The sequence below is a fragment of the Orbicella franksi genome, chromosome 12, assembly GCF_964199315.1.
Source record: "Orbicella franksi chromosome 12, jaOrbFran1.1, whole genome shotgun sequence".
Classification (NCBI taxonomy): domain Eukaryota; kingdom Metazoa; phylum Cnidaria; class Anthozoa; order Scleractinia; family Merulinidae; genus Orbicella; species Orbicella franksi.
In genome coordinates this window covers 22,233,169-22,258,761 of record NC_138156.1, presented here as the reverse complement: position 1 = coordinate 22,258,761, position 25,593 = coordinate 22,233,169, and the positions used below count along the sequence as shown (strand labels likewise).

General features: G+C 38.9%; 2 protein-coding genes, 1 long non-coding RNA gene and 1 pseudogene across 5 annotated transcripts; all 4 read left to right on the top strand.

Moving 5' to 3' along the window:
* The first annotated feature begins 1,117 nt into the window (after nt 1-1,117).
* On the top strand, nt 1,118-2,524 carry LOC145464069 (protein chibby homolog 1-like). Its single transcript, XM_081447884.1, has one exon. The coding sequence runs from the start codon at nt 1,570-1,572 to the stop codon at nt 1,966-1,968; it is 399 nt and encodes a 132-aa protein (XP_081304010.1). The 5' UTR covers nt 1,118-1,569; the 3' UTR covers nt 1,969-2,524.
* A 4,097-nt stretch (nt 2,525-6,621) lies between these two features.
* LOC145462307 (uncharacterized) lies at nt 6,622-12,761 on the top strand (annotated as a pseudogene). Its single transcript, XR_014041182.1, has 5 exons — nt 6,622-7,048; nt 7,357-7,470; nt 8,805-8,864; nt 10,948-11,166; nt 12,451-12,761. The product of XR_014041182.1 is annotated as an uncharacterized LOC145462307 (transcript).
* A 2,069-nt stretch (nt 12,762-14,830) lies between these two features.
* LOC145463228 (ragulator complex protein LAMTOR5 homolog) lies at nt 14,831-19,018 on the top strand. The gene is made up of 4 exons (XM_081446963.1): nt 14,831-15,014; nt 15,095-15,156; nt 17,070-17,187; nt 18,867-19,018. Exons 1-4 carry the CDS (start codon nt 14,980-14,982, stop codon nt 18,925-18,927), a joined length of 276 nt encoding a protein of 91 aa, XP_081303089.1. The 5' UTR covers nt 14,831-14,979; the 3' UTR covers nt 18,928-19,018.
* A 467-nt stretch (nt 19,019-19,485) lies between these two features.
* Nucleotides 19,486-25,248, top strand: LOC145463229 (uncharacterized). 2 transcript variants are annotated; one of them, XR_014041304.1, is made up of 4 exons: nt 19,486-21,132; nt 22,421-22,645; nt 22,947-22,989; nt 23,403-25,248. It is a non-coding gene; the product is annotated as an uncharacterized LOC145463229 (long non-coding RNA). The 2 variants fall into 2 exon arrangements; XR_014041303.1 differs by lacking the exon at nt 19,486-21,132 and having other exon boundaries at nt 21,944-22,645.
* Nucleotides 25,249-25,593: the final 345 nt, after the last annotated feature.

The window sequence follows — 25,593 nt, the reverse complement described above, 5'->3', positions numbered from 1 at the left end:
CTTCCCATTGTTACGAAATGCTTATATTCTACAGCGAGTAGTCATATTGGGGCCCGTGGTCCCTCTGAATGTAGTGTTATAGAATACGAAACAAGCTCCAGAATAGGAGCATCAGCGGAAGTGATTCGTTTCTTAAAAAGCTCGATCTTTAATCAAGCACAAGTGCATAAGAGGGGGTGGAGGGAAGAGAAATTTTAGCTTCAAATTACTATGCAATAGCAATAGCTACTGCGTGATTTGCATTCAGTCGGGGACTTTCCATGATCTTTCATGATCCATGATCGTTCTCTGAAACTACCCTCAAGTGCGCAATGTGTCGTTAAAATTCCTTTCGTATCCATTGACTGATAACTGGGCATAATTCCAAATTTACAGCCGGTTCAAATTGATAATGTGAGTTGACTTCACCCATAACTAACTGAACAAAAGGTGTGGTTCACGCAAACCTTTGGTGACACAAGCCGTGACGCCATTCTAGTGTTCATCGGCCACCATCCAAGTGACCAAAAGACACGAGGTCTGGAAATGAGAACGGTTACGCCATATGCCATATCAGGCTGAGTAGTGTGGGATGAGTAGTTACAAAACTTGGACTGGATTAACTTGAATAAGATTAATGGCAACTATTTTTTATGCCTCGTATAGTTGTCATTTTTATCGGAATCAGCGATCCGAGTTGATCCGTTCCGGTCTCGTCCCAGCTCGTGAGGTATGATGAGCAATCCCACTACTTACACAAAAACGTCGGACACGAATTCGAAAATTCTAGGTGAGGGCAGTCTAGCAAAACACTATGATTGTTTGATTGATTTATGATCTAGATCATCATCTCTTGGTTCTAGTAATTAATTAAAGCTGGACATATTTGACAACTAAAAATATGTTTCCAGCTGTTCGACTTATATTTACACAGCGGTGTATTCGTAACTGTCAAATTTGATCAATCAGTCGATGTTCTCCTTCTCCTTTGGTTGGCAACTTTGACAAGCAGCTTGTCAGCTTGCGTGCCATGGTCAGAACTGCCCTCATAAAGCGGTCAGGAAAGTGTCCCACCAAAGTAATTTTTCGTATTTCCTTTACACTGATGAAAATGTAAAATAATAATCCAAATCCGGTGCAAATAATAATTGTCCATAGGCGCCCATGGTTCCTGGTGTCCTCGGCTCTTGTTTAGCATGACCTCAAGGAACCCTTTGTTCCACAGGCAGCCACGCTCTTACTATACAGCTCGTATAACTCACACGTGTATAGCTCTGTAGTAACATATTGACGCACTGCGGACCTGTTTTGTTAAAACCTTCGGCCGTCAAACAGCGGTGGCCCAGATGTGAAAAAAATCAAGCCTATCGGTATCAAATTTCCCGAATCCCAAAGAAAATAATACAGTGAAACAACTTATTATGTTAAAAGTTGTAAAATCTGGCCGTCGATTGACCTAATGCTTTTTCCGGTCTGGTTTCCGCTTCCTCGATCCCAGGCGTGTACTTTTTAGAGAGAAAAGGGGCCCTGGGAACGAGATTAATTCGCAGTTTTCCTCGGTTGTTGTTTGTGTACAGGACGGTTGCGAAGATGCCGTTTTTCAAACGAAGTGCTAAGCCTCCCAAAAGAAGACTAGATGCGGGCAATACAACTTTAAGCAAGTCAAATTTAAGCCTAGCTGGAACAGGAGAGCTGGGAGAATCGGTGAATAATGCTCTTGTAAAGTTAAAACTTGGCCAACACGAGTTAAGTTTTCAAGATGGCGAATGGATTGCAGAACCTGGTTCACAAAGCAGTTCTAAAGATGGAGTTGAAGTCAACAGATTACAAAAACTAAATGCACAGCTCAAAGAAGAGAACAATTATCTTAAGTACAAGATCGAAGTACTGTTAGACATGATGGCTGCAAGCACAGCGGACTGCAATGTGATGGAGAAAGAACTCGACACATTACAAAGTCAAAAACAAGGCCGTAGAGTAGCACGATAGCACTACAAACTTCAACTTTACCAAGCCTCTATTCTTTGAGGGAACCACACGTAAATGACGGAAATATTTAACGTATTACAAGTCGACTTTTTTTCGCAAGCATTAGCGCAATAGCGCACGTTGCATTAAATGCACTTCACCAGAACAGCCAAGATGCAGCTCTCAGAGATCAATATTTTCAGATCTAAATGACTCTAAAAATTGACACAAAAAATGACGTTTGCCCTTGGTGAAGGGGTATAAAGTGGCTGGGATGGCTAATGCTTGTTTGTTCAATAGTTTGACCACGCACCTCTCATTCATTTCATTGCATGTTGAGTTTTTTTGGTATGAAATGAATGATGTACATATACTGACACTTAAGTAATTGATCTGGAATCAGTTGATTAATCATTGATTATATTAAGTGATGATCAATGAGTAATTATTGACTTATTGATAGACTGCAAAATTTATTGATAAGTCATTCATAAATATTGCAATGATGAGTTATTGATGGTATTGGCACAGAACAGTGACAGTTATTGTAAATAAAATTATTTGTCTTTACCTGTAACTGTTACCACTAACCATTTGGGACAGGGATTTATACCAGGAAAGTCGGTTATTTTGAAGACATACTGGAAATCCGTAATAGTTGTATGGCAAGTATGCATGTGATTGATGAGTTATCAATAGGTAATGAAAAGTCAATGTCATTGATGGTAGATCTTAGGCCACTAAATTGATGTCATCATTTACTCGTCAACAATTTAAAAGTGAAATTGTTGCACACTGACCCCAGAGTTTCTCAATGAGGAACAAAAACGATCATTATGATTACTCACCCGCTTGAATTAATAAATCAGTGACACTGATGAGTAATAGATAGGTCACGAGATTGATGTCATTGATTACTTGGCAATCATTCACTGAATTTGGAGATTCTCAAGGACAATTCATTTGATTACTTTCTCATCAATAGCCAATTCCTTGGGAGGCGCAGTGGCCTCATGGTTAGTGCGCTTGTCTCCAGATTGAGTGGTCCAGGTTCGAGCCCTGGCCAGGGACATTGTGTTGTGTCCTTAGGCAAGACACTTTACTCTCACAGTGCCTCTCTCCACCCAGGTGTTTAAATGGGTACCGGTGAATTTAATGCTGGGGGTAACCCTGTGATGGACCAGCATCCCATCCAGGGGGAGTGGAAATACACTTAGTCGCTTCATGCTACAGAAACCAGGATAAACTTCGGCCTGATTGGCTACTTGGCTTGTATGCAGACTTTACCTACCTTTACCAATAGCCAATTTCCTCTATGAGATACACATCTGCGGAATCAAGGTAGTTGTACGCATCATCTTGGACTAGATATATGTTTTGAAGAATACAACTTCCCAAGATTCCCTGCAAGTGCATCTCATAGAGGAAATGGACAATTACTTGATGATTATTTTCACTTGGGATTACCCTTAGATGTCAATGATCATTGAGTTATTAGTCCTCCATTCAATAGACCATTAAAATTAATTGGCTAGAAGGGAGTGGGGGTGAGAGGGTGGCAGTTAAATATTGTTTCAACAGAAATCACCAACCTAGTGTTTTATAGTGTATTATCACTGCCAAAATTTACCTACCAGATTTGGTTCAGTGATACTACATTGTGGCTATGTAAGCCATGTCTTAATGAAAACTGTATTTGTTGTTGGTTGCAGACTATTCTGTTAGAACATCTCTTAAGACTTCCAAAATGTAACTCCAAAATGCTCCTTTTTGCCAAGCTTTAAGATTTTCTCATGGGAACTTTCCAAGAAAATCGCAACCTTTGTGACTCATGAATGCAAGATGAATGTATTATTTCAAGTGAAGGGAAATCTGCTTCCATGTTTGTTTTTAAAAAATGTTAACTTTTAATGACAGTTCCTGTAATTCCACCAACTAGGGCAGGAAGTATTTCACAACATTGTAAGGCCCTACAAAGACTCCTGTTCTTCAAAATTCTGTCATTGTTCAAAGGGCCTGAAAGTTCCTTGTTGATGGGACTTTGAAATGACATGAAATAAACCTATCAAAACAGTGGCATATCCAGACCTTGAGCTAAGAGTGGGGAGGGGGGGGCAGTTTTGTTTTGCTTGCCCTGTCGACTTTTCTTCCTTCTGTGATTTCTTCTTTTTTTCCCCTAGATCTGCCACTGCAAAATCAGTCCCTCGTGCATACATTTGGTAAATTTATGGGGTAGTAGAAAGAGGACGTTTCCCCCGGTCAAAATTGTGGGCTGTGCAAATCGCTTCTCCGTTATTTGTGTCCCTTCTCAAATAAGGTATACCAGGAAATAACACATCAGCCATTGTTTAAAACCGGAGGTATTGGTTATGCATCGCGTGACCTGAAAACCTCAATTTGTTTTTTCATGGAAAGAAAATGCTATTTGCACTTGGTACTAGAGCAGCCTCCTACGCAGACGCTATTTGGGCTCGTCACGTAATCTTAAGGTAAAAAGAGTGCATGACGAGCCCAAATAGCGACTGTGTGGGAGGCTAGTACTAGAGCGTCGCTGCAGCCTAGAGCGACCCTGGACAAGCGACCGCTTACATGATTGGTCAGAAGTTATTGCAAGAATACTCTGAGCGATAATTTCAGACTGCGAGACTTCTGTTATCAGGTTCGTTTGCTTTTACTTGCACTCTCTTTTAGAGACAGGTCAGAACTCTTGTTTGCCAACTAAGTGCATGCCATAGATGTGTAACATAAGTACGCACGGGGTGCAAGTCGGGGAAGACAGGGAAAAAGGGGTAGGGTACAGATAGGGGTCGCAGGGCGTAGTTTCAATGTAGTGGAAAGATCTAAGGAGATCATTTAAACAACCAAAACACTCAATGCAATTCGATGTATCAAGTCTTCTGTCGTAAAGCCAGGGTGTTTGCATAGAGGGAAAACTTAGCGTCCGAGGCAAGGAAAAGAACCAGTGCAGCCCACTGGCAAAAACAACCCGAACGCCATTTTTTACCATTTTTTACCATTTTTATTTTTCGAATTTGTTTGAGTCCACAACATTTTGACCACTGTGATGACGTGTATCGTTGTCGATAAGAGAAGAGACCACGCTAAACAACATTCGATTTGTTAAGTACACCATATGTGAAGCACTGGCATCACCAAGAGGAGCACACTCTTTTGTTTAAGGTATCACTGTAGGTGAATTTTTACGAAAAGAACGAAAAATCTTGTTTTTTTGGAAAAATGCGGCACACTAGCAAAACTGGGTCACACTTGTAAAAATGGGTTAAACTTGGAAAAATAGGTCACACGTGGAAAAATGGGTCTCATGTGGAAAAATGGGATCCTCTTAGAAAAATGCGTCACACTTGGAAAAATGCAGCACACTTGGAAAAATACGGCACAATTTCATAAATGCGGCACACTTGGACAAATGCGGCACACTCGGAAAAGTACGGCTCACTTGGAAAAATGCGGCACACTAGCAAAACTGGGTCACACTTGTAAAAATGGGTTAAACTTGGGAAAATACGTAACACGTGGAAAACTGGGTCTCATGTAGAAAAATGGGATCCTCTTAGAAAGATGTGTCACACTTGGAAAAATGCGGCACACTTGGAAAAATTGGTCACCCTTTGAAAAATGGGTTACACTTGTAAAAATGGGTTAAACTTGGAAAATAGGTCACACGTGGAAAAATGGGTTACACGTGGAAAAATGGGTCACATGTGGAAAAATTGGTTCCTCTTAGAAAAATGTGTCACACTTGGAAAAATGCGGCACACTTGGAAAAATGCAGCACACTTGGTAAAATGGGGCACGCTTAGAAAAATGCGGCACACTTGGAAAAATTGGTCACCCTTTGAAAAATGGGTCACACTTGGAAAATCGGGCCACACTGGAAACAAGAGTCACATTTGGAAAAATGGGTCACGCTTGAAATAATGGGTAACACTTGGAAAAAGAGGTCACACTTGGGGAAAAAATTAAAGGAGTCACACCTTGAAAAAACGGTTACCCTTAGAAAAATGGGTCACTCTTGGAAAAATGGGTCACACTTGGCAAAATGCGTCACATTTTGAAAAAAGAGTCCCACTTGGAAAAATGGGTCACAGTTGGATAAATGGGTCAAACTTGGAAAATTGTGTCATACTTGGAAAAAGGGGTTCATACTTGCAAAAAGAGGTCACACTTGGAAAAATGCGGCACACTTGGACAAGTCGGTCACACTTGGAAAAATGGGTCACACTTAGAAAAACGGGCCACACTTGGAAAAATGAGTCACATTTGAAAATATGGGTCTAATTTGTAAAAAGGTGGGTCACACTCAGAAAAGTGGATCACACTTGGAAAAATGGGTCACACTTGGAAAAATAGGTCACACGTGGAAAGAATAGTCTCACTTGGAAAAATGGGTGACACTTGGAAAAATGGGTCACTTTTGGAAAAATGGGCCATACTTGGAAAAAAGGGGACGCACTTGTAAAAATGGGTCAAACTTGTAAAAATGGGACACACTTGGAAAAAACGGTCACACTTGGGAAAATGGGTCACACTTGGAAAAATGGGTCACACTTGGAAAATTGGTCACACTTGGAAAATGAGTCACACCAGGAGCCATAATCGGGGACGGAGATTAAAGAGTTTTCTAATGTTCTGTTTGAAAAACCTGTCATTCTTATGGAATTATTGCCCGAGTTGAGAATTGTTGTCATTCAAGATAGTAAAGACGACAAAGGGTCTGTCTGCAAAAAATGCGTTAGGAAAATAGTGAATTGCTACGGAATGTTCACGGAGTTACGGGAGGCATTGGCGGGTGGTAGGGCACTCGACGAGGCGAAGGAAATCGCTCCGCGAACTCCTTCGAAAGCCAATCCTAGGGGTTCAATTCCTGTTCGAGGCCAACGATCCCCAATTGGAGTGATTCCAAAGACGAAGCGGCAACAAAAAAGCGCTTGTGGAAATAAAGCTGAAGGAGCTCAGCCAAAACCTTCAACAAATAGAGCTCTGTTTTTTGACCAATACTCTGACGATGAAATAACAAGCCTGATGATGAATATCCCAACAGAAAAGAATTTACCACCATATCGAAATGCTTTCACTTCCGGTAGTGTGACGTTATGTTGCATTGTGTATTCTGCAATCAGCATAACATCCAGATTTTGGATTTTCGACATAAGCCAATTAAAACGTTTGTGTCAGGCTTATCTCTGCAATTCCCCCCTACCACTACCCTCTTGCTAAGAAAGGCCTGATACTTGGGTTAATAAAAAAGGAAGAGTGTACCCAATTTGATTTTGGTCTAGTTACACTTTCAACTCGCTCCCTTACAAACTGAAACGAGCTGCCTTGGACATAAGTGCGCATGAACAGTACAGTAACTGAAACGAATCACGTGATGATTTTTTTTTCCAGGCGAAGAATGTGTGGATAAAATTAACTGTAAAATTTACCAAAGCTATTGTGATCATGAAAATTACGCTGCATCACTGAAGTATTATTGTCCAGCCACATGTGGCTTCTGCCAAGGTAATATAGCATTTATGAATTTAATTATGATCTTTTAGCGACAATTGTCAAAGAGTTTATCACTATTTTGTATCACCACCATTAAAGGAAATCTTGGGTGAAAACAGTTTAAGCTCCAAAATATACTCAAGATTTATGTTAAAACGGTTCTTGGGTTTTTAGTCGAAAACTCTGTAACTGGTTCGAATGGAGGCGACGATTTTTGAGTTCAAATCACCTGGTAACCGCCATGTTTATTTTATGATAATTGAATGAGTTCCCAGATCTCTGGTGCATAGGCGAGGTCAAAGAAATCTGGGAACGAGATTATATAATTTATGATAATTTGACACGTTACTGCACAGTTGGAAATCAATAAATTGGAGTCTACCAGAAAAAAAAAAAAAAAAAGATTTCGCAGAAGAACTGTGCATATTGAGGCCTAATACTTATTAGAAACAAACATAAACATTTTTAAATTGACGCAATCTGGAAGATATATTTTGAAACGCGAGGCCGTGTAATCACGTCATACCTTTCTATCACGCTTTGCAAAAACATAATTTTTACGGTTTGTGGAAATTAGAATCGAAACATGGCAGAAATGAAACGGCCAGTATTTAAAAAAGGCAAAAATTATCGATGGAATCAAAACTTAACCTCGAACAAGCTCATGATCTGGAACAGAACTGTTTTTCAGTAAAGATGCTCTTTTAATGAGGTTTCAATCTACCCCTACAACTCCCCCCCTCCCCTGCCCCCAGGCTCCCTCTCTAGTTCCCTCCTTTCTCCCCCGGTTCCCTCCCTGGCCCTCTCCCTTGCTCCCTCCCTTTCTCCCTGGCATCTTCCCAGGCTGTCTCCCTGGTTGCCTCCCCGGTTGCCTCCCTGGCTGCCTCCCTGGCTCCCTCCCTCCAAGGCCCCCTCCATGGGGTCTTCCCTGGGTCCTTCCCTCCCTCCCCGCTTCAAGCTCTATCAATCGGTGCCTTCTTTCTTTGCATTATTACTGTTATGTTTTATGTTTAACTTGGTGCTAGATTAGAAAATGAGAGATGCCGTTTAGTGCGAAAAGGTTAGAAATGCCATATTTATTTTATTATTGATTCCCTTCGTCTATTACATACATACATAAACTTTCTTAATGTGTCTTAACATTTAGCCGATGGGGAAAAAACCCTCTACTAATTGATGACACATATAATGGTTAGTAGGTTATTAAAATAACCTACCAACTATTTTCTAATGAACTATTAGCGCCCATTTCAGACTTCAGGTACAAGCTGGGCTTTTCGGAGATGAACGATTCGTTCTCCATCACCAGCTACTTTTAGACTAAAATATATTTCTTCCTCATTCAGGACCACCACCAACTCCGCCGCCAGCAACTCCTCCACGAACAGAGCAACCTATTAACCAAGGTGAGAAAAAACCTGGATGTCAGTTAAGTCACATGTTTAGCGTTGCTTTCTGAAAAGTTCAAATTAACATGGAACTGAAGGAGTAAAATTCCTAAAAAAGACGCCATTGCTCGCTAAATATAGTAAGAACTGATAAAATAACTACGATTCTGTGAAACACGTTTCAAATTTATAATAAAAGCACCCTGTAAAATAGTGCTCGCTAAAAGACCTACTTCTTTGACCCTCTAACCTCAACCTCCCCCCAACCCCCCCCCCCCCCCACCGTAAAGTTTTTTCAAAGTTTTGGAAAGACGATTTCCTCAGCTCTAAGGGGCTGAGAGTTTCCTTAGCTGTTCATTCATCCTTCGCGGAAATTTTGAGATGTCATTTGTGTCCATCATTTTTGACGTTACCATCGCAACCGAAAATTTCATTTAGGTTTGGCCAAAAATCAACTTTTTTAACATAGTTCTGTATTTTTTTTTTCCGGTTTTCGTTATCAAATTCCAAAAATTCACCAATTTGTACATTTCATAAGGATCATAAACATTCTGGCTTGATTTTGTATTAATTTCCGTTATTTCTTGACCTTTTAAGAATAGAGTAAAATCCAAGATAGCAGATCCAAGATGGCGGGTCAAATGACGTCATATGACGTCACAACCAATAACAATTGTATTGTTTTGTAGAGCAATCTCAGGGCTTTCTGACCAATGTAAATTTATTTTGCTCTGCCTTAACAGAACGAAAACCCAGGGGAGGGGCTCCATCCCCACCCCTCCCCTCCCCTCCAACCCTTTGTACCACGGTGGGGATGTGAGTTAGCTTGTACGTCCAAGGGTTAATTCGAAAGAAACACAAGACTAACACGTGCTGTTTATATAGTGATGAAGATGGCTAGCACTCTCCCACGGTTCATGTTTTCTGAACTTCACGTAGGGGCCAAACCACCCCCCAAATGTTTCGTCAGTTCTTGGATATTTCACATTATTTCGCATTACTTAAAAAGTATTGACTCTTTCTACACCAAACTTGGCAGATGAGCAGGAGACCTACTGCCAATTATATTTACGTGAGAAAAGTCAGTAAATGTTAAAGTTGTGACGTCACAGTGATGACGTCATGTTTCTTGCCACTCTTGAAGTTTTTAATATGCATATTTTTTACAATGTGTTCGAAAGAGCATATCAAGGGGAGTTGAAACCTGAAAAAATTTTGTCCATATCACAAAAATTAAATGAAATATGGCATTTTTAAATATGAAAAATAACTCTGCAAAATATGGGGTCCCCCCTTGAGAAAAATCCCCAAATTGGAGCCGTAATTTTGTTCCAGCAAATGCAGCTATGTTGCATATGTGATGTGCCAGATGACTAAAGCAAAAATAAAGAAGAAAATCGGAATAAAAAATTATCCCTCTAGTGTTATTACGTTAAAATTAGTTTTGTTAATACCATCCTAACAAAACCGAAAATCAAATTTCTAAAACCATACGATTTTTGACAACATCAAGCTTTCTATTTTTCTAGATTATTAGCCTTCCTAGAAAAAAACTGAAAAAAATAAACCAGAGAGACTGACTTAAGAAGGACAGTATGGTTAAGCAAATTCCGGGGGGGACAGCAAAAAAATATTTAATTTACCATATCTCAAAAAATAATCATCATAGCAAAAACGGTTTCCGACATTTTACTCCTCAAGTCAAGGCCTTTCCAATGACATAATCTTTACATCAGATTTTACAAAAAACTATAGCACGTTTTGGTGACGTCATCAATTATGACGTCATAATCTGACATTTTGTCACAACTTCTAAATTAAAATAAACTGGAGAACAAAGAAAGCTCATCTGCCAAACTTGGTTCAGAAATACATAAACCAAGCAAATATAGCCTTCATTAAACATTAGGGGGGTGGTTTGGCCCCTACGTGTTCTTTTGCGTTCCCAAACGCTGCTTGTGTTTTGCTAGTGAGATAAATGGTTTCGTCTTCTTCATTTCCTTCTTATATTTAACAAAGCTGTGCTTATATTAATTTGTACGAAAGGCAAACAAAAATAATAATAATGTAAAACGAATACGCATTTATTTGATTGTAATAGGGAGCGTCGAGTGTGGCACTAGAGTCATGGGAACCAGAATTGTTGGCGGCACTAATGCTAAGCCAGGAGCTTGGCCATGACAAGTGACAATGGACTACAACGGACATGCTGCAAGACCTCACTGGTGTGGTGGCTCAATTGTTTCTCCGCAGTGGATTGTGTCAGCGGCTCACTGTTTTGCTTATACTGATGCTCCTGATCAATACACTATTGTTGCAGGTAACCGTTGCATGATGGGTAATGCATGCCTGTTGTCACAGGCTTCGTTTACACCACGCCGAAGAAATTTGATAACAGCGTTTTACCTTTTCACTCTGAAAACGCATCAAATGTTTTCTGTCCACACTATGCCGGAAATCTTGGACAGGGAAATCAAATTAGTGTCGTGATGTCATCCTTTTCGCAAAGCTGTGTATGTTTTCTAAAATGTTTTCAGTCCACACTAGAACGCAAAGTCGGCGTTTTCAAATTCCTCCGGTTTGTAGAGCGTTTACGAAATGCTCCGTTTTCGTGACGGATTAGTGTGGACGGCCGGGCCTGACTCAATCATTTGTTCTTTGCAAAGCACCATTCCGTAAGTTTTGAGCAAAAACTCAGCTCTACGCTCCGCCTATTATGTTATGACACATTGCGGACCTTTTTTTTTATCACATTGTAGTTGCCCTGAATGGAATTTTTCCAGTGATCAGAGCCTCAAATATGTTTTCCACTAAAGGAGTTAAATAATATATCAGAAAGTGAGACAGTGTTTCTGTTCGCACTTCCAAATATAAACACTGAGAAAAGAATTGAATACGACTCGCGGCGGAGTATTTTGAACGAAATTCGAAATGTATGGAAATGCGGTAAAACACTGTCTGAAATTTTTGGTATATCTTTTAAATCGAATCTGACCAAGACATAAACGGAGAAAAATGGCCATGAAGTTCTTAACTAATCAAGCTCAAATACCCAAGCCACAAGTTTGGAAGTTGATGAATTTTTGGTAAATTTGAGGCGAAAAAACAAGGCTGTACTAGTAGTGCGAGTTTGTGAAGGTAACGTTTCGAACATTAGGCCGCCTCCGTCAGAATAAATCTTCACAAAACCACCATAACGTTAAATTCACCCCAATAGGTAGGTGTTTCAGTTCTCCGTAGGAAAAAGATGGCGGCTGCACATTTTACTGCAATACCCTGCGAACCTTACACAGCCCATTAAGTACAAGGACAGCCGTATTTTTTCGATATTTGTCCATGTATGCCAGGTTTGAAGGTTTTAGAATTTTTCTGTGAGTTTTAATGAGCGTTGTTAAAGTTTTCGTGAGCTAAGAATTATGGGTCAATGTACTAGTGGCCATCTTTTTTTTCCTAAGGACTGATTGCGTATGCTTGCCGACGCAGCTAATAGTTTCCTTTATTAGAAAATAGTACCTTTGGGCTAGCGGGGCGTACTGGCCTCCTTTTTTTGCTGTGAAACATCGTGGACCTGAAATGCATTTTGCACGTATTTTTGTCATAACAGGAGATCATGACCTGAATGGACAAGAAGGGTACGAGCAAAATATACCAATCGAAAAGATTATCAAACACCCAAAATATGATGCTTACGCGAATTACGACTATGACCTGGCTCTTATTAAGCTCCAGTCTCCACTCACCTACAACAAGCGCATCAGGCCTGTGTGTTTTCCAAAGTTTGACTTCCCCAAGGATACCAAGTGTTACGTCACTGGTTGGGGACACACAGCAGAAGGAGGAGACATTCCGCAGGTAACAGAATCCAAAAAAATTCGCTGAAGATTTTTTCAGAATCCTTATGGCACCTCTTCAGCATGGTAATCTAGTTATCATAACGTTAACTTTTATCAGAATTATCATAATTTACTATAATTTTAAATGAGCGCTGCATTTGTTATTGATTGCTTAGAGAATTAAATTACTATTATTTTTGTTCATAATCCTCATCGCGCCTCTGCATAGTGATGTATTTATCATAATGTTAACCTTTATCACATTTATCATAATTTATCATAACTTTCAATGAGCGCTGCATTTGTTACTGACAGTTTAGAGAATTTTGTGTTAAATCAAGAAATGATTATTATTTTTTCATAGCACTCATTGCGCCTATGCGCGGCAATGTATTTATCATAATTTTAAGTTTTTTTCACACTGGATGTTCAAATAAGATGGCAGATGATTGATTTGTATGTGTGCGCGTTGAATACTTTAGAATCAGGGGACAATTATCCTTGATACTGAGGGGTCTGGATAAGACATTTAACGAGCTTGGCTTCTCTTCCAGCAATTTCGTCATCAGAGCTCGCATCCTACTTGACTAGAAGTCAGGGACCACTGATTAACGACAGCATGGGATCTAGAAATGAGATTGTCTCACCGACACCTTAAAATATAAGTTTTTTTTTTCTGACGGGCGCGGTGAGCTGGAGCGTAGGCTGCGCGCGCGAAGGTCGATATGGAGTGTACGCTGACTTGATGGATTTGAAGTACTGGGCGCAAGAACCTATCAACGCAAATAATTGATTCGTCTAATGAAAATTCACGCGGGTGCCTTTAGAGCGGGTAATCAAATAAAAATGGATTGCTTGCTTGATTGATTTATTTATTGATTGATTGTACTGTATGTTCCTCGTGCCTTTTATCGTGCGTTCTATCATTCATTCACAGTTCATCCTCCCTGTGCCCCACCTCCCTACGTTCGCTGTGTCCCCTTCTCCTCTCTCTCCTGGGTTCTCGGTGTGTTTTTCGTCCCTCCACGCTTCTGGTCCGTTCCTTGATCTTGCCGCGGTGCATTTTTCTCATAAATTCCCCGCACTTTCATTTGTTTCCAGTCCATTATCCCTATCTTATTCTCGGCTCTTTCCTCTTGCGATGGATGTCTTCCCTTATGCATTCAGTTCTTCGTAGGTTCCTCGTGGTGTCCCTTCGTTCCCTCTCTTCACCTAGCCTACTCTCCCCTTGTCGCTTATCATTTCCTAGTGAGATCAATACATATGAGTTCCCTCCAGCATAATATTCACATCAAGTATCCCCCGTGTCTTCTCTGTTTCTCCTCACCCTGCTCCGCTCGATCATTTCCCAGATCTATCCAACAGTCCTCAGTACTTCCCCGTGAGTTCCCGCTTCCCTTCTTTATCCATACTCGAACCGTGCTCTCCAGTTAGATTAATGTATTCCCTCCTATATTTCCCTTGAGTTTAACGCGTGCTCCCTTTTTGTTTTTGTATCTTTTCCAGGTGAGACTAACAACCTCCCTCCCACATTTCCAGTGAGTTCCCCGTGTATTCCCTATTTCCTCCTTTATCCATATTTTAACACTGCTCTGTTGCTTTAGTAGTTCCCATCCATGCTTCCTTGCGTTATTCGTTAGATCTAGGCCAGCTCTCAGTATTGACCGTTATAGTCCATCAAATATTTTCGCTCGCGCGCGATTGGTCTAAATACGTCACGTGACCGAATATTCCCCAGCTAAAACTGCAGAATATACGAGATTATAATCCATCAAATATTTTCGCTCGCTTGATTGGTCTAAACGCGTCACGTGACCAAATATTCTCCGGCTAAAACTGGGGAATATACGAGAATATTTCCCAATTTTCAATACTGCGTGCGTTGCGAAAATGATTTGAAGAATAATAAACACAATAGCCTCCATGTGGGGCGAAAGTATGCTCCACAGTTTTCCTCGAGCTACTCTCGCGGAAAACTGTTCATTTCTCGGAACAGATAATGTCCGCGGAGAAATATCTTAGCATATTCTCGCAGTGTTGGTTCTGCTCTTTATTTCAATTTCTTCCAAACCCACAAAAGCTCCAGTAAGGGATCCAAGAGCGTGCTGTTCTGTGATTTTCCGTGGGTGACTGAGGCGAGGGCTATGAACGCGAGAATACTGGCACGAGTGACGAGCCAGGAAAATGTCAGCGGTCGGTACCTAAATTCATAGAACCGTCACGTAACAATACTGCAACCACTACTGTAACGTAATAATTATCACTTCAAAGATTACCTGGAAGATTTCTTGATTTTTAAGATGGAAAAATCTTTAGATTCTCATTTAGATGACATGTAAGTTCGCTTTACATCTGGTCATGATTAGGAGATCAAGCATTCATTGCAAAAATGTTTATTTTAATGTTTTCTCCTAGCATGTCCGAACATGGCGTTATTGGAGTGTTATGTAGCGACCAACAAGGTCTAGCTCTGTCAGGTTAGTGTATAAAGCTCATGTTTATAGACTTACATCTCGCATTTGCAGACATCAGAAGAACGCGTTTAATTATGTGTTGTCATTACTAATTTCCTACAGTTGTAGTAGTGTAGGACTTAATTGTAGATTGTAAGTTGAATTGCCACAAGTCCCTCGCTGATCACATGACTTTGAATAATTATTTCATGATTAGAGAAAATTACTTCAATGTGATTGACTGAGAGCAGGCAAAATCTATCGTTAATTTTTGATTTGCACTGCCATGCAAATAATACGGGTGCATTCGTAATTTTCTCAGTCATAACACTGTAAATGTTTAATTGTTTGAATGTTCAAGGTGTACAATTTAAAATCCAGAAGATATCCATAACCCCACCACGCAGTAGATTTTACGTAGGACCCCTTCTCCTTCCCAGAATTTCCATTTTTTCAACACAAATCTTCCTCCCCCGCCCCCCAATATGTCCAGAATTCCCACAAGTATTATGTACACCTCCATACGCTGTGGAAAAATTCATTCTAGCAAGTTAGGGTGATAAAATTAAAGTAAACACCCCAAACACTAGGCCATCAGCCTTACATATCACTGCTGTTTATTATTTTTGATCAATCTCAACAATTTAAAATACGCACTAAGAAAACATACAGCAATTTCTTTAAAAAAGGCTTTAGAAGTAAATACAGTGCACACTGTAGACAAAATGGTAACTTGTCAAATTGCCTTCCTATACAATGCAGCCCTTTGAAAATGTAGTAAACTTTCTGTTCAAGACAGATGAGCCAAAGTGTGAATGAAACTGACGCCATAATTCTATCATGAACACACTCAGAAACAAAAGCCAATTTTTACAGCAAAATTACATACAAATGAATAAAGATAAACAAGAATAAAAAATTCTCAAGTTTCTGAAATTTTGACATCATTTCTACCAACTGTAAACTTCTGAAAGTAATGACCCTCGTTGCATTCACATTTAGTACATGTAGCCTTTGGGGCTCGTTACTTTCGAGGGGTTGTTACCCTTAGCATATTTTGAGAATTCCGGTTGACGTTGAACTATGTTAGAGATTAGGACTTGATGAAAACCAAGCTGTCCTTTGTGTTTTAATGAACATCTTTAAGCTTTACCTTATAGATGCAAGGGAAGATTTATTGTTGAAACCTTGTAACCTTTTGTCTTGGCCTTATCTACATTACTAATGAACTTCTGTGAAAAAAAATGCTATTCCATGCAAATGAAATGGGAGTTTTTAAACCATACCAGAAAAATATTAAATTTGCAACCATTACATTTGGATCACCATTAGCTTTAATCTTTTCTTGGGGACAATGGAGCTGTGATGTGTGCAGAATAAGGAATAAGTGATCTGGGGGAGGGGTAAAATAGTGTAATTTCAGAAACACTCTAACTTTATTGAGAGCATTTTCATAGCACTCACTTTTTTCTGTCATTTTATAAATGCACTACTCAATTCTAGTAGTGCCCATTGATCGCCCACAGACCAACCCTACACAAAATCCCTGGGGTGCATTTGGCAGGGAGACAAATTCCCTGGGGTGGAAACAAATAAGTAGGTCAAATGCCTCAGGTTGAGAGTTAATAACAGGACAACATCATGTAAGCTTGCCTTCTCTACCACATGCGAGACCAAACCCACGAGTATTACAAATGCTTCAGGGATTTCAAGTGTACCACCCCTAGCATTAAGGTGTGAACAAATGACTGGCTATTGCCTGGGGGTATAGGCACTGCTGGAATTGGCTAATGTATTATATACAGTAAAACACAGATGTCCATTCCTTGATCTATGTCACATGCTTGATTTTATTTTGGTTTTGATTGAAGTAGTAATAGAAGTGCACAATTTTTAACTCTTTGATTTAATTTTAATTATTTATCTTCCTTCAACAGCTAAAGGTACTGCAAATCCTATGTATGCAGGACATGTTTGCTCCTTGGTGCAAAATGCAAAGAAACTTTATCCAGGCACTGAAGCTCAGCCAGTCATCTGTTTAGAGTCGGATGCATGGTAAGATACTGTTATGTGTTATGTGAAGTGTATAGTCTACGCTAACTCAAGTTTTAATCTTATACTGTAAAGTACCAGGAGTACTGTAATGATCCTTGGGGGTGTATCATCGAGTTACATGTACATACAGTAATGCATTTGGGAAGAATGGAGAGCACGACAGAAGACTGTAAGGGTTGTTTGAGGCATAGTCGAGAGTTACATTGTAACTGTAGTTTTTGTAGCATGAATCAGTTGTTTTATAACATTGTCAATCAGTGAAAATAATGACACAACTTTAACCTTACTCACATTATAAGCGTGCATCATTGGACTCCAGTGTATGCTTTACTGAGTTTAGTAGCATGGCTTTGCTAACGTTATGACAGCAGCCTTTTCCTATTTCCACTTTCAGAGAGTTACAACTCTCAGGGGGTAGATGTATTACTTTTTATTAGTTGGCTAAAGCAAGCAATACATTTGTCCAGACTAATCCCTCTTGGTAATATAATTGAGTTCTCAAAACAAATCTCAACAGTAGATGAATTCTAGATAATTCTCTCAGAAAAAAAAAATGATGTTGTAACATCAGACAGATTGAAGTACTTCCTTTGTGACAAGGCTCATCTGAAAAATTGTCAGATCATTTTGGTTCCTGAAGGTTGTTGTATCTGTAAATCTGTAATGATCGGATAGCACCCGGGGTACTTAATTTTATTTTGGTAGCTCATTAAATAATTATTACACATGCCTATTGGAGAGGGGGCACGTATCAGGGGCAAGGGTGTATTTCTTTTTGAACATAAACATCTGGGGTGGATATATGCATGTACAGGATATTACATGGATGCCTGGAGATAAGAAATTTCTGTTTGGGTGTTGAAAATGTTTCACAAGTGAGTGCAGCAAATGAGTGAAATATTTTCAACACTAGAAGAGATTTAATGTTGTATCTCTGAGCGGTCATGTAATGCTCTATTTATTATGTAAAGAACAATGAAATACCAAACCATTTAACTTCCACTATTAAAGGTATGATTTATCATGTAACCATACTAACTGTGGTCTTTTCTCGTAATAAGGTATCATTTTTTTGCATGAAAGTTCAAGTGGTATTTCATTGGTGTTTATAATAACAATTAAAATACAATCTTTTTTCTGGTAAAAAACAACAACAACAACAACAAAACCTGGACTCAAGAACTGTTACAGTAGGGACCAACAGGGGCTTTGATAGTTTTTGTTAACAATTATTCACCAAAGGGGAGGTAAATATCCACCACTTTGACCAACACTGAAGTGAATACATGTAATTGGTTTAGTACATAAATCAAAAAAATACTTTATTTCGGACAGTAAACCATTTTGTTTCTCTTTGGCTGCTTGGGGTGAATCATAGTGCTTTGCTAATCACCTCCGAGTTAACCAATCAGCACTTCTGACAAGCACTATTCTCTTGTGTCGTATATACTAATGTTCAATATAATGCTCAGATGATAAGAAAACCTCTTAATTCATTCACCTAATCACTCTATTCTGTGTCAATTTCTTTAATGTTACATTCACTATGGGTGGACTTATAAGAAGGAAATAGAGGCACTTATTAAAAGTCAACTCTCGGTGGGAAGTGTTCATTAGAAAGGGGACTATGATCAATTACATTACTTGCTTAGATATTTTTTATTGTTTTCTTCTTGCAGTAATTTACTCGTCCGATCAGAAGGAAATGTAACAGTTGCAATCCACAAGGTCCCATCATAAACACAATAAATATTGAACTTTTGTACTTAAAATTGTTTGTAAATGACATTTTATTATCATTGAAGGAAATATAGGTATCTTAGAATGACTTGGTGCACGTGGCTCTTTTCTGTGTTTATTTGTCAACCAGGGCCGGGTTGTTCAAAAGCCAGTTAACACTAACCCAGGTTTAAAAGTTAACCGAAGTAGTCATTTTCTTGTATAGAAACGTTTTTCACTACCAATGTTTTGAGTAGTTTGAGATTATTCCAACTCAAAATTGAAGGACAAACAATATAAACAGAAAACATCACCGAAAAGTTAGAAAACTGAAATCACAATTCTTGCTAATCCTGGGTTAGCTTAATCAAACTTTGAACAACCCGGCCCAGAGGAACAGAGATTAATCCTTCATGATAGCACCATCCTCTAGCATGTCTCCTCACAGGTTTGATTCAGGTCCTTTGAACCTGAAGCCGTAGGTTCAGCCTGAAAAATCCCAATAATTACAGAGTTTGTAGAGAGATTGTTTTGTGTCTCTGCTTGAGCAAAGGGGTGTTGAGGTGGGGAGGTGGGGGGGGGGGGGCGCACATCAATTTAGAGGATAAATAGATGAGACAAAACATCTCTTAGTTCATGACAGCCATTTTGAATATGCAGTCCTCTGATACAAGGTCTGTGGAGGTGCAGTGCCCTCATCAGTAGTTTGTTTGACTCTGGATCAAGCGGTCTGCATTCGAGCCTTGACCAGGGACGTTTTGTTAGGTTTTTGTGCGAGACACCTTTTTGAATTTTCATGTGTGCATTAAATCCAGTAATTGACATACATGTAGATGCAGAAAGGCATGTGATATGGCTAAGAGATAAGGCTAGCAAGGTACGTTACTTTTTGCCAGTTGTCACAAAAAAGATTGATAGTCTTGCTAGGTACCGGTATTCTACTTAATAGAAAGAATGTCAGCCTGTCACAGCTCCTCCTCTCCCTCCCTCCTCCGGCATCCCAACGTTTCTTCGAGTCGTACCCATTTATACCCCCGGGTGCAAATGTAGAGAGACCCACTGTGTTCATGAAATGCCACAACAACCCAGCCAGTGTCCAAACCCGAACCATACAAACCAGAGTTTAGCAACTTTAGCCCATCATGTACAAGACCCAAGACCTACGATCTTAGATCTTAGGTCTTCAGCACTACATGTAGGTCTTAGGTCGTGGGTCTTGGGTATTGGGTATTGATGTCTTGGGTCCTGGCCATGGTGGGTCGTAGGTCTTAGGTCTTGAGACCCCCACCACGCCCATCAAGTCCTCTTAGTGCCTTCCAGAAATTTTCACTCCTTACCCTTTGACTGCTGTTAGCTGTAAAGAATTGGGATTTTTTTCTTACTCACCATGCCAATTCTTTTCTTTACATTCAAAGCTTTTCTCCGCAACGTTCAGATTTGTAAATTGCTGCCTCTCCTCCATCCTTTCCCATTTCATATTTTCTTTCCCAGTCTTTCTCATTTTCAGTCAAAGTGCGTTTGACAGCATTAAATAAGGTTATACCTCCCAACTCAAGTACTTCTTATTGGAGCAGAACGTGTCATGTGTCATGGATCAAAACTCACGAACTTCCGAGGGAAATAACAACTTGAACTTTCGCAGTGATCAGGTCGTGCACCTTGAAACTGCGGGAAATTTGTGCGTCAGCCGGTGTCAGGCAAAATTTTTTTTCTCAGTTTTTTTCTATTTTGAATTGGGAGGTAGAACAAAACATTTACTAACTGGCCCCACGTGAAACAGTGAGTTTTGTTTCCCCTCAACCCCCAGTGTTCCTCTTGGCTTCGCCTGGGGGAACATTGACGATCTCGGGGAAACAAAACTCACTGTTTCCCTTGGGGTTAGTCATTAAGTGCTTCTTGTCATGTATCAGCAGGGTTCATAACAAGTCCAAAATCTATAAAGATTGGGTAATTTTTCAGCTATTCCAGACCTGGAAAAGTATGAAAAAGTATCAAAAGCCAAGGAGTCAAACTTTATGCATTCTTCAGCCCATTCGCCAACCGTTCTCTTCGGTCGAGCGCAAAGCACACGTCAGGGACTGGGAACGGGTTGCTTGTCGGTGCCATTCGTTGACGTCTTCGATCAAATCGTGTAGAAGGTGGCGCCTCGGTTTTAGGCTGTCCAAGCTTCAGAGTTGAGGATTTTCAGTGAAGTCGAACAGCTCGCCATATGTGCTGTTATTCCAGGTAAGTGATTTCACTCATTGCATTGAGCCTAAAAAAAGTCAGAAAAAAAGTTTTTTAAAAAAATGAAATAAGGTTTGAATTTTCCGTTCAAATATATGGATGATGTAGCAGCTTTCGTAAGTTCTCAGATGAATGGCTTGCTACCCTTTGAGAGAACAATAGAACAAACAACAGAAACAATGCCCCTAGCCCTAAAACAACAACAGCTGCTAACAATGAAGAGAATTACAAGCTTACGAGAGCTACTACACTTCTGAAATATATCAACCAAACCTGGGCCAGAAAAAGTGAGGGTAATTTTTCACGATGCCGGAGAGAAGTCGGACAATTTTATCCTTACGGAAAAAATGGAATTTGTGAAGGGACGCTAGAGAAATACTTTTTTTACTTTTTCAAAATCAATTATTTACGATTCTAAAGATGGCGGGTTATCGGTCATTGTTATCCCAATTAATAAGCAAAATATCAACATAATCAAATTTAAGCCAGGATGATCATGTTCGGATCGGCATGGATCAGACCCGAACCATACCGACCCAAGCCGACTGGACTCGATATGAATCGACTCGACCCGATCTGATCTGACTGTCCCGTGTGTCGGAAATGGGTCCAAAAAACCTGAGACCACTTACCGCCAACTAGCTACCAATGAAAAGTCTTTATCAATCAGGTTTTCTCACGCGTTATGCAGTGAAGTCATGTGTCGTGACAAAAAATATTGTTTCATTTATTATTTCATTTATTATTGCCTGCAACGCTTAAATGGCATTGTAAAGAGATGTAGTGTAGGTGTTTGTTTTTTTTGTTTTTTTTGGGGGGGGGGGCTCTCTAGCCTCATCCCTCCCCTTGTTAACTTATCAAAATTCATATGAGATATGATGTTCTCTTTATTTTCAGATGTGCTGGCTAATTCAACAATCAAAGCAAGCTCTTCTTTCCCTCTGGAAGCTCCCTCTTTCTCGAGCCCTACCCACCCCACCCACCAAAATATCTTTGAAAGCTAATAACCTCCCTTTCCGTGTGCTTTAAAGAGGTTTAACTTTTGCCAAAACAAATCACAGTTAACTTTGTAAAGTTTTGTGAAAACGTTTCAAAGCTCAAAACCAAATATCATTTCCAAGATTGAGGACAATTTGAATTTCCCGCGCTCACTTTTAATAAGAAACATAAGAAGACGAGCTAATCAGATAAGCGCATTCTACTCGGCGCGTGATTAAAAACTTTACAAAATTTAAATTGCAAATTATGCTTGTGATGAATTTTCCTCTCGCGTGCAATTTGTTCGTAGGTTAACCAGCCAAGTTGAAACTTAAAGTTGTAGAAATCCACCTTTGGCTTCGCCTATTGCTTCTAAAACAGTACCAAGCCTCGGTTTAAGATGGTCTATACGTTCAGAGCTGTGAGGAAACCCAAAAACATGACACAGGAACTTTGCTTCAACCAAACTCTGAGAGCACGTGCTTTGGAGAAACCAAGATGTCACGCAGCAAATGGCTTTTGAATCCTTCTCAAGGTAAAAACTGTCTTCGAACGTAATGTTGTAGGTTGTAAAATTAATTTAATTTTCTTGTCCTAATTGGTCGGTGCTAAACAAGACATGTTACTGAAAAAGTCAACGACGGCCAATTGTCAGTTGTCAGTACTTGCAAATTATTCCTCGGTCACCAAGTCAAAGTATTTGGGTTACATTAAGAACTTCTGGCCATGTATCAGTTTCCCGAGGTTACAAGGCGGGTTATAAACCTACATGCTAACAAAGTATGGGAAATGGCTGTAAATGGGTTGCTTAAATAGTTCTTTTTATCCTTTTTCAGATGACGATGAAAAGGAGACATCAATTGCAATGGAACGTTACAGGTAACTTGACTCCTTAATTTTCACTTCAAAACTCAAAATTTAAACCTTCCCTACTGGCTATTACACATTTCTTTCTATGCTAGTTGTGGGAATTTGGGTCATTACATCCCGACAGTTTCCCTAGTTGATGAACTTCTTTATTCCCACAACCTTTTTGCTTGACCTTTATTGATCTCATAAAGAGAAATCAGATGTTGATCAAGTTTACATAATCTACATAGAAATGAAGTGGAAGCTTTAGGAAAAACTGAACATTTAAGTTATGAAAATTTATAGTGTTTTTGAAGACGTTTTATATATATTTACTTTTATCGATATGAATACGTACGCTTTGTGCTGAAAGCTGAAGCTCCGACGACATTTCTAGAGCAAGTTCAGTAATCAAATCTGTTTTTTTTTTTTTTTTTTTTCAGGATTTGTGACAATGAGAAGAATGGAAGCAATGCGCTATGCTGTTGGAAACAAACTGAATATATGGAGGAAACATAATGACGAGAAAACACCAAAGAGAATACTAGACGATGGAGCAATGTAAGATAGATTGTTAAATTTAATTCCAGCTGAAAATCTATTCAAGAATATTAGGCACGGCTAGATGACGATTTTTCTCTTGAATTAAACAACAACAACGAAGAAATATTTGAAGAAAAGACGATGGTCTAGAGCCATGCAAATTGAAATGTATATTTTTCGAACTACTGAAAACACATTTCATCGTTTCAGTTTCATTAAATTTTATTGTTTCATCAAAAAGTTTAACTAGTCCATTTTGTGCGAGGCCCGAAAAATTCGTTGCTTAATTCTAATTGTCTTGTTTGTTGACAAACGAGCCTCGAGTATTGCTTTTCACTAGGATTTTTGGTTTCAAAATATTCACGTAATTTCAATAGGCTTGTCTTGTTTCTGTAAAATGACTCCGTGGGTTTATATTTTTGAAACGTAGCACATCGCTCGCGGGATATATTATCGAGTTTTTATCGAGTTTTTATCGAGTTTTTATCGAGTTTTTATCGAGTTTTTATCGAGTTTTTATCGAGTTTTTAACGAGAGGCAAATTTTTTATTGCTTGTTTTCCAATGAAAAATTTCAGAAAGGAAATGAATTTGTCAAAATATCGCGGAACCACTAATTAGTTTCGAACTCTTGGAGTCATTTATAAGAAGGAAGGAAAGCTTGTAATACTTTTGACTGCCCGGCTGCCTTCTATTTTCGCGGAGGAAATATTAAGCACTAAAAATTGATCTTTAGAGAAACGAGAAATATTTCGTGCGTGGCTCGTCACAATTGTAAACATTTTGATGCCGTGAGGAGTTTCGAGCGACCTGTTTACTAAGTTTAGTTTTGAATTTTAAACCTCGCGAACGTTTAAGGCATTTGGGTGGTAGAATTTCTTGTCAGGCTAATCACGCATTGTATAGCTGTAATAAACAAGTTGCTAAAATTGATTGATTTATCTTAATTTTGTCGTGATTTTGAAGCGTTTTTTAGAAGACCTTGCATAATTGCGGAGGTTGTTTCTTCATAAGGAAACTGCAGTCGTAATTGCGCAAAGTCTTTGGAATAACGCTTCAATTTCGCTACAAAATTTTGACAAATCAAGTTTATTTTTTCCAACTTGTTTATTGCAGCTATACAGTGCGTTGTTTTTTTAATTTGACAATATCGTTGTAGTTTATTTAAACGTTGCTAAAAACATAGCGTTTTGTATAGCCGTTTTCAAGTGTTTTCCTTTTTTTTACTAGAATGGCAAAATTTTCAAAGATTTTATATTTTCGTTGAATAAGTGTCGTGTAAAAGCTTTATTTTGGAATTCAGCGAATGCTTGTCTCTATACGCTCATCAAGGTAACCTATATTGAAAATTTTAATTTTCCCGCCAAAAAACTTAGAAAAATACGGGCGCTTAAAATACACATGCGCCAATTTTTTTTTGAAAAAAAAATTGTCTTATACTTCATGTACTCCGTTTAAAAAAATTTAATTTTCCCGCCAAAAAACTTAGAAAAAATACGGCGCCCAAAATACGCATGCGCCAATTATTTTTTTAAATTTTCAAGGATGATATTTAAATTATTTTTCTTAAGTTTGATTTTTATTTAATTTTTATTTAATTATTTTTTTAAGTTATTTTTATTCAGTGTCAATAAGTGCAATACTCTAATCAAGAGTAAAGTTCTCTTGCAATCTTCATGAACTAAGTAAATATCTCAATAAAGCATAAACAACAAGTGTTTCTTTTCAATTCTTTTATTTCCTTTAATTGTTCTAATACAAAACTTAATTAATTAAGTAAAATTCAATTAAATTAATTACAAAGGTGTCATCAAAAAATTTACCCTATATATACTAAGACTTTTGGCGGGAAAATTTGAAAAAATTTGCACAGCTTTTCCCCTGACAACTTTTTTGACAAAAATTTTAAGGGGGTACCCCATTGAAATATTCCCGCCAAAAAAATTTTAACATATACCATTTTGAACACAAACTAACGAAAAAATTTTGATTCGAGTCTTTCAAAAAAACGATTTTGAATTCACTGAATATTTGTTTGTGTTCAGGATGGTATATTCCATGATGATATCTTGTTAAATAGTCAGCCGTAAAA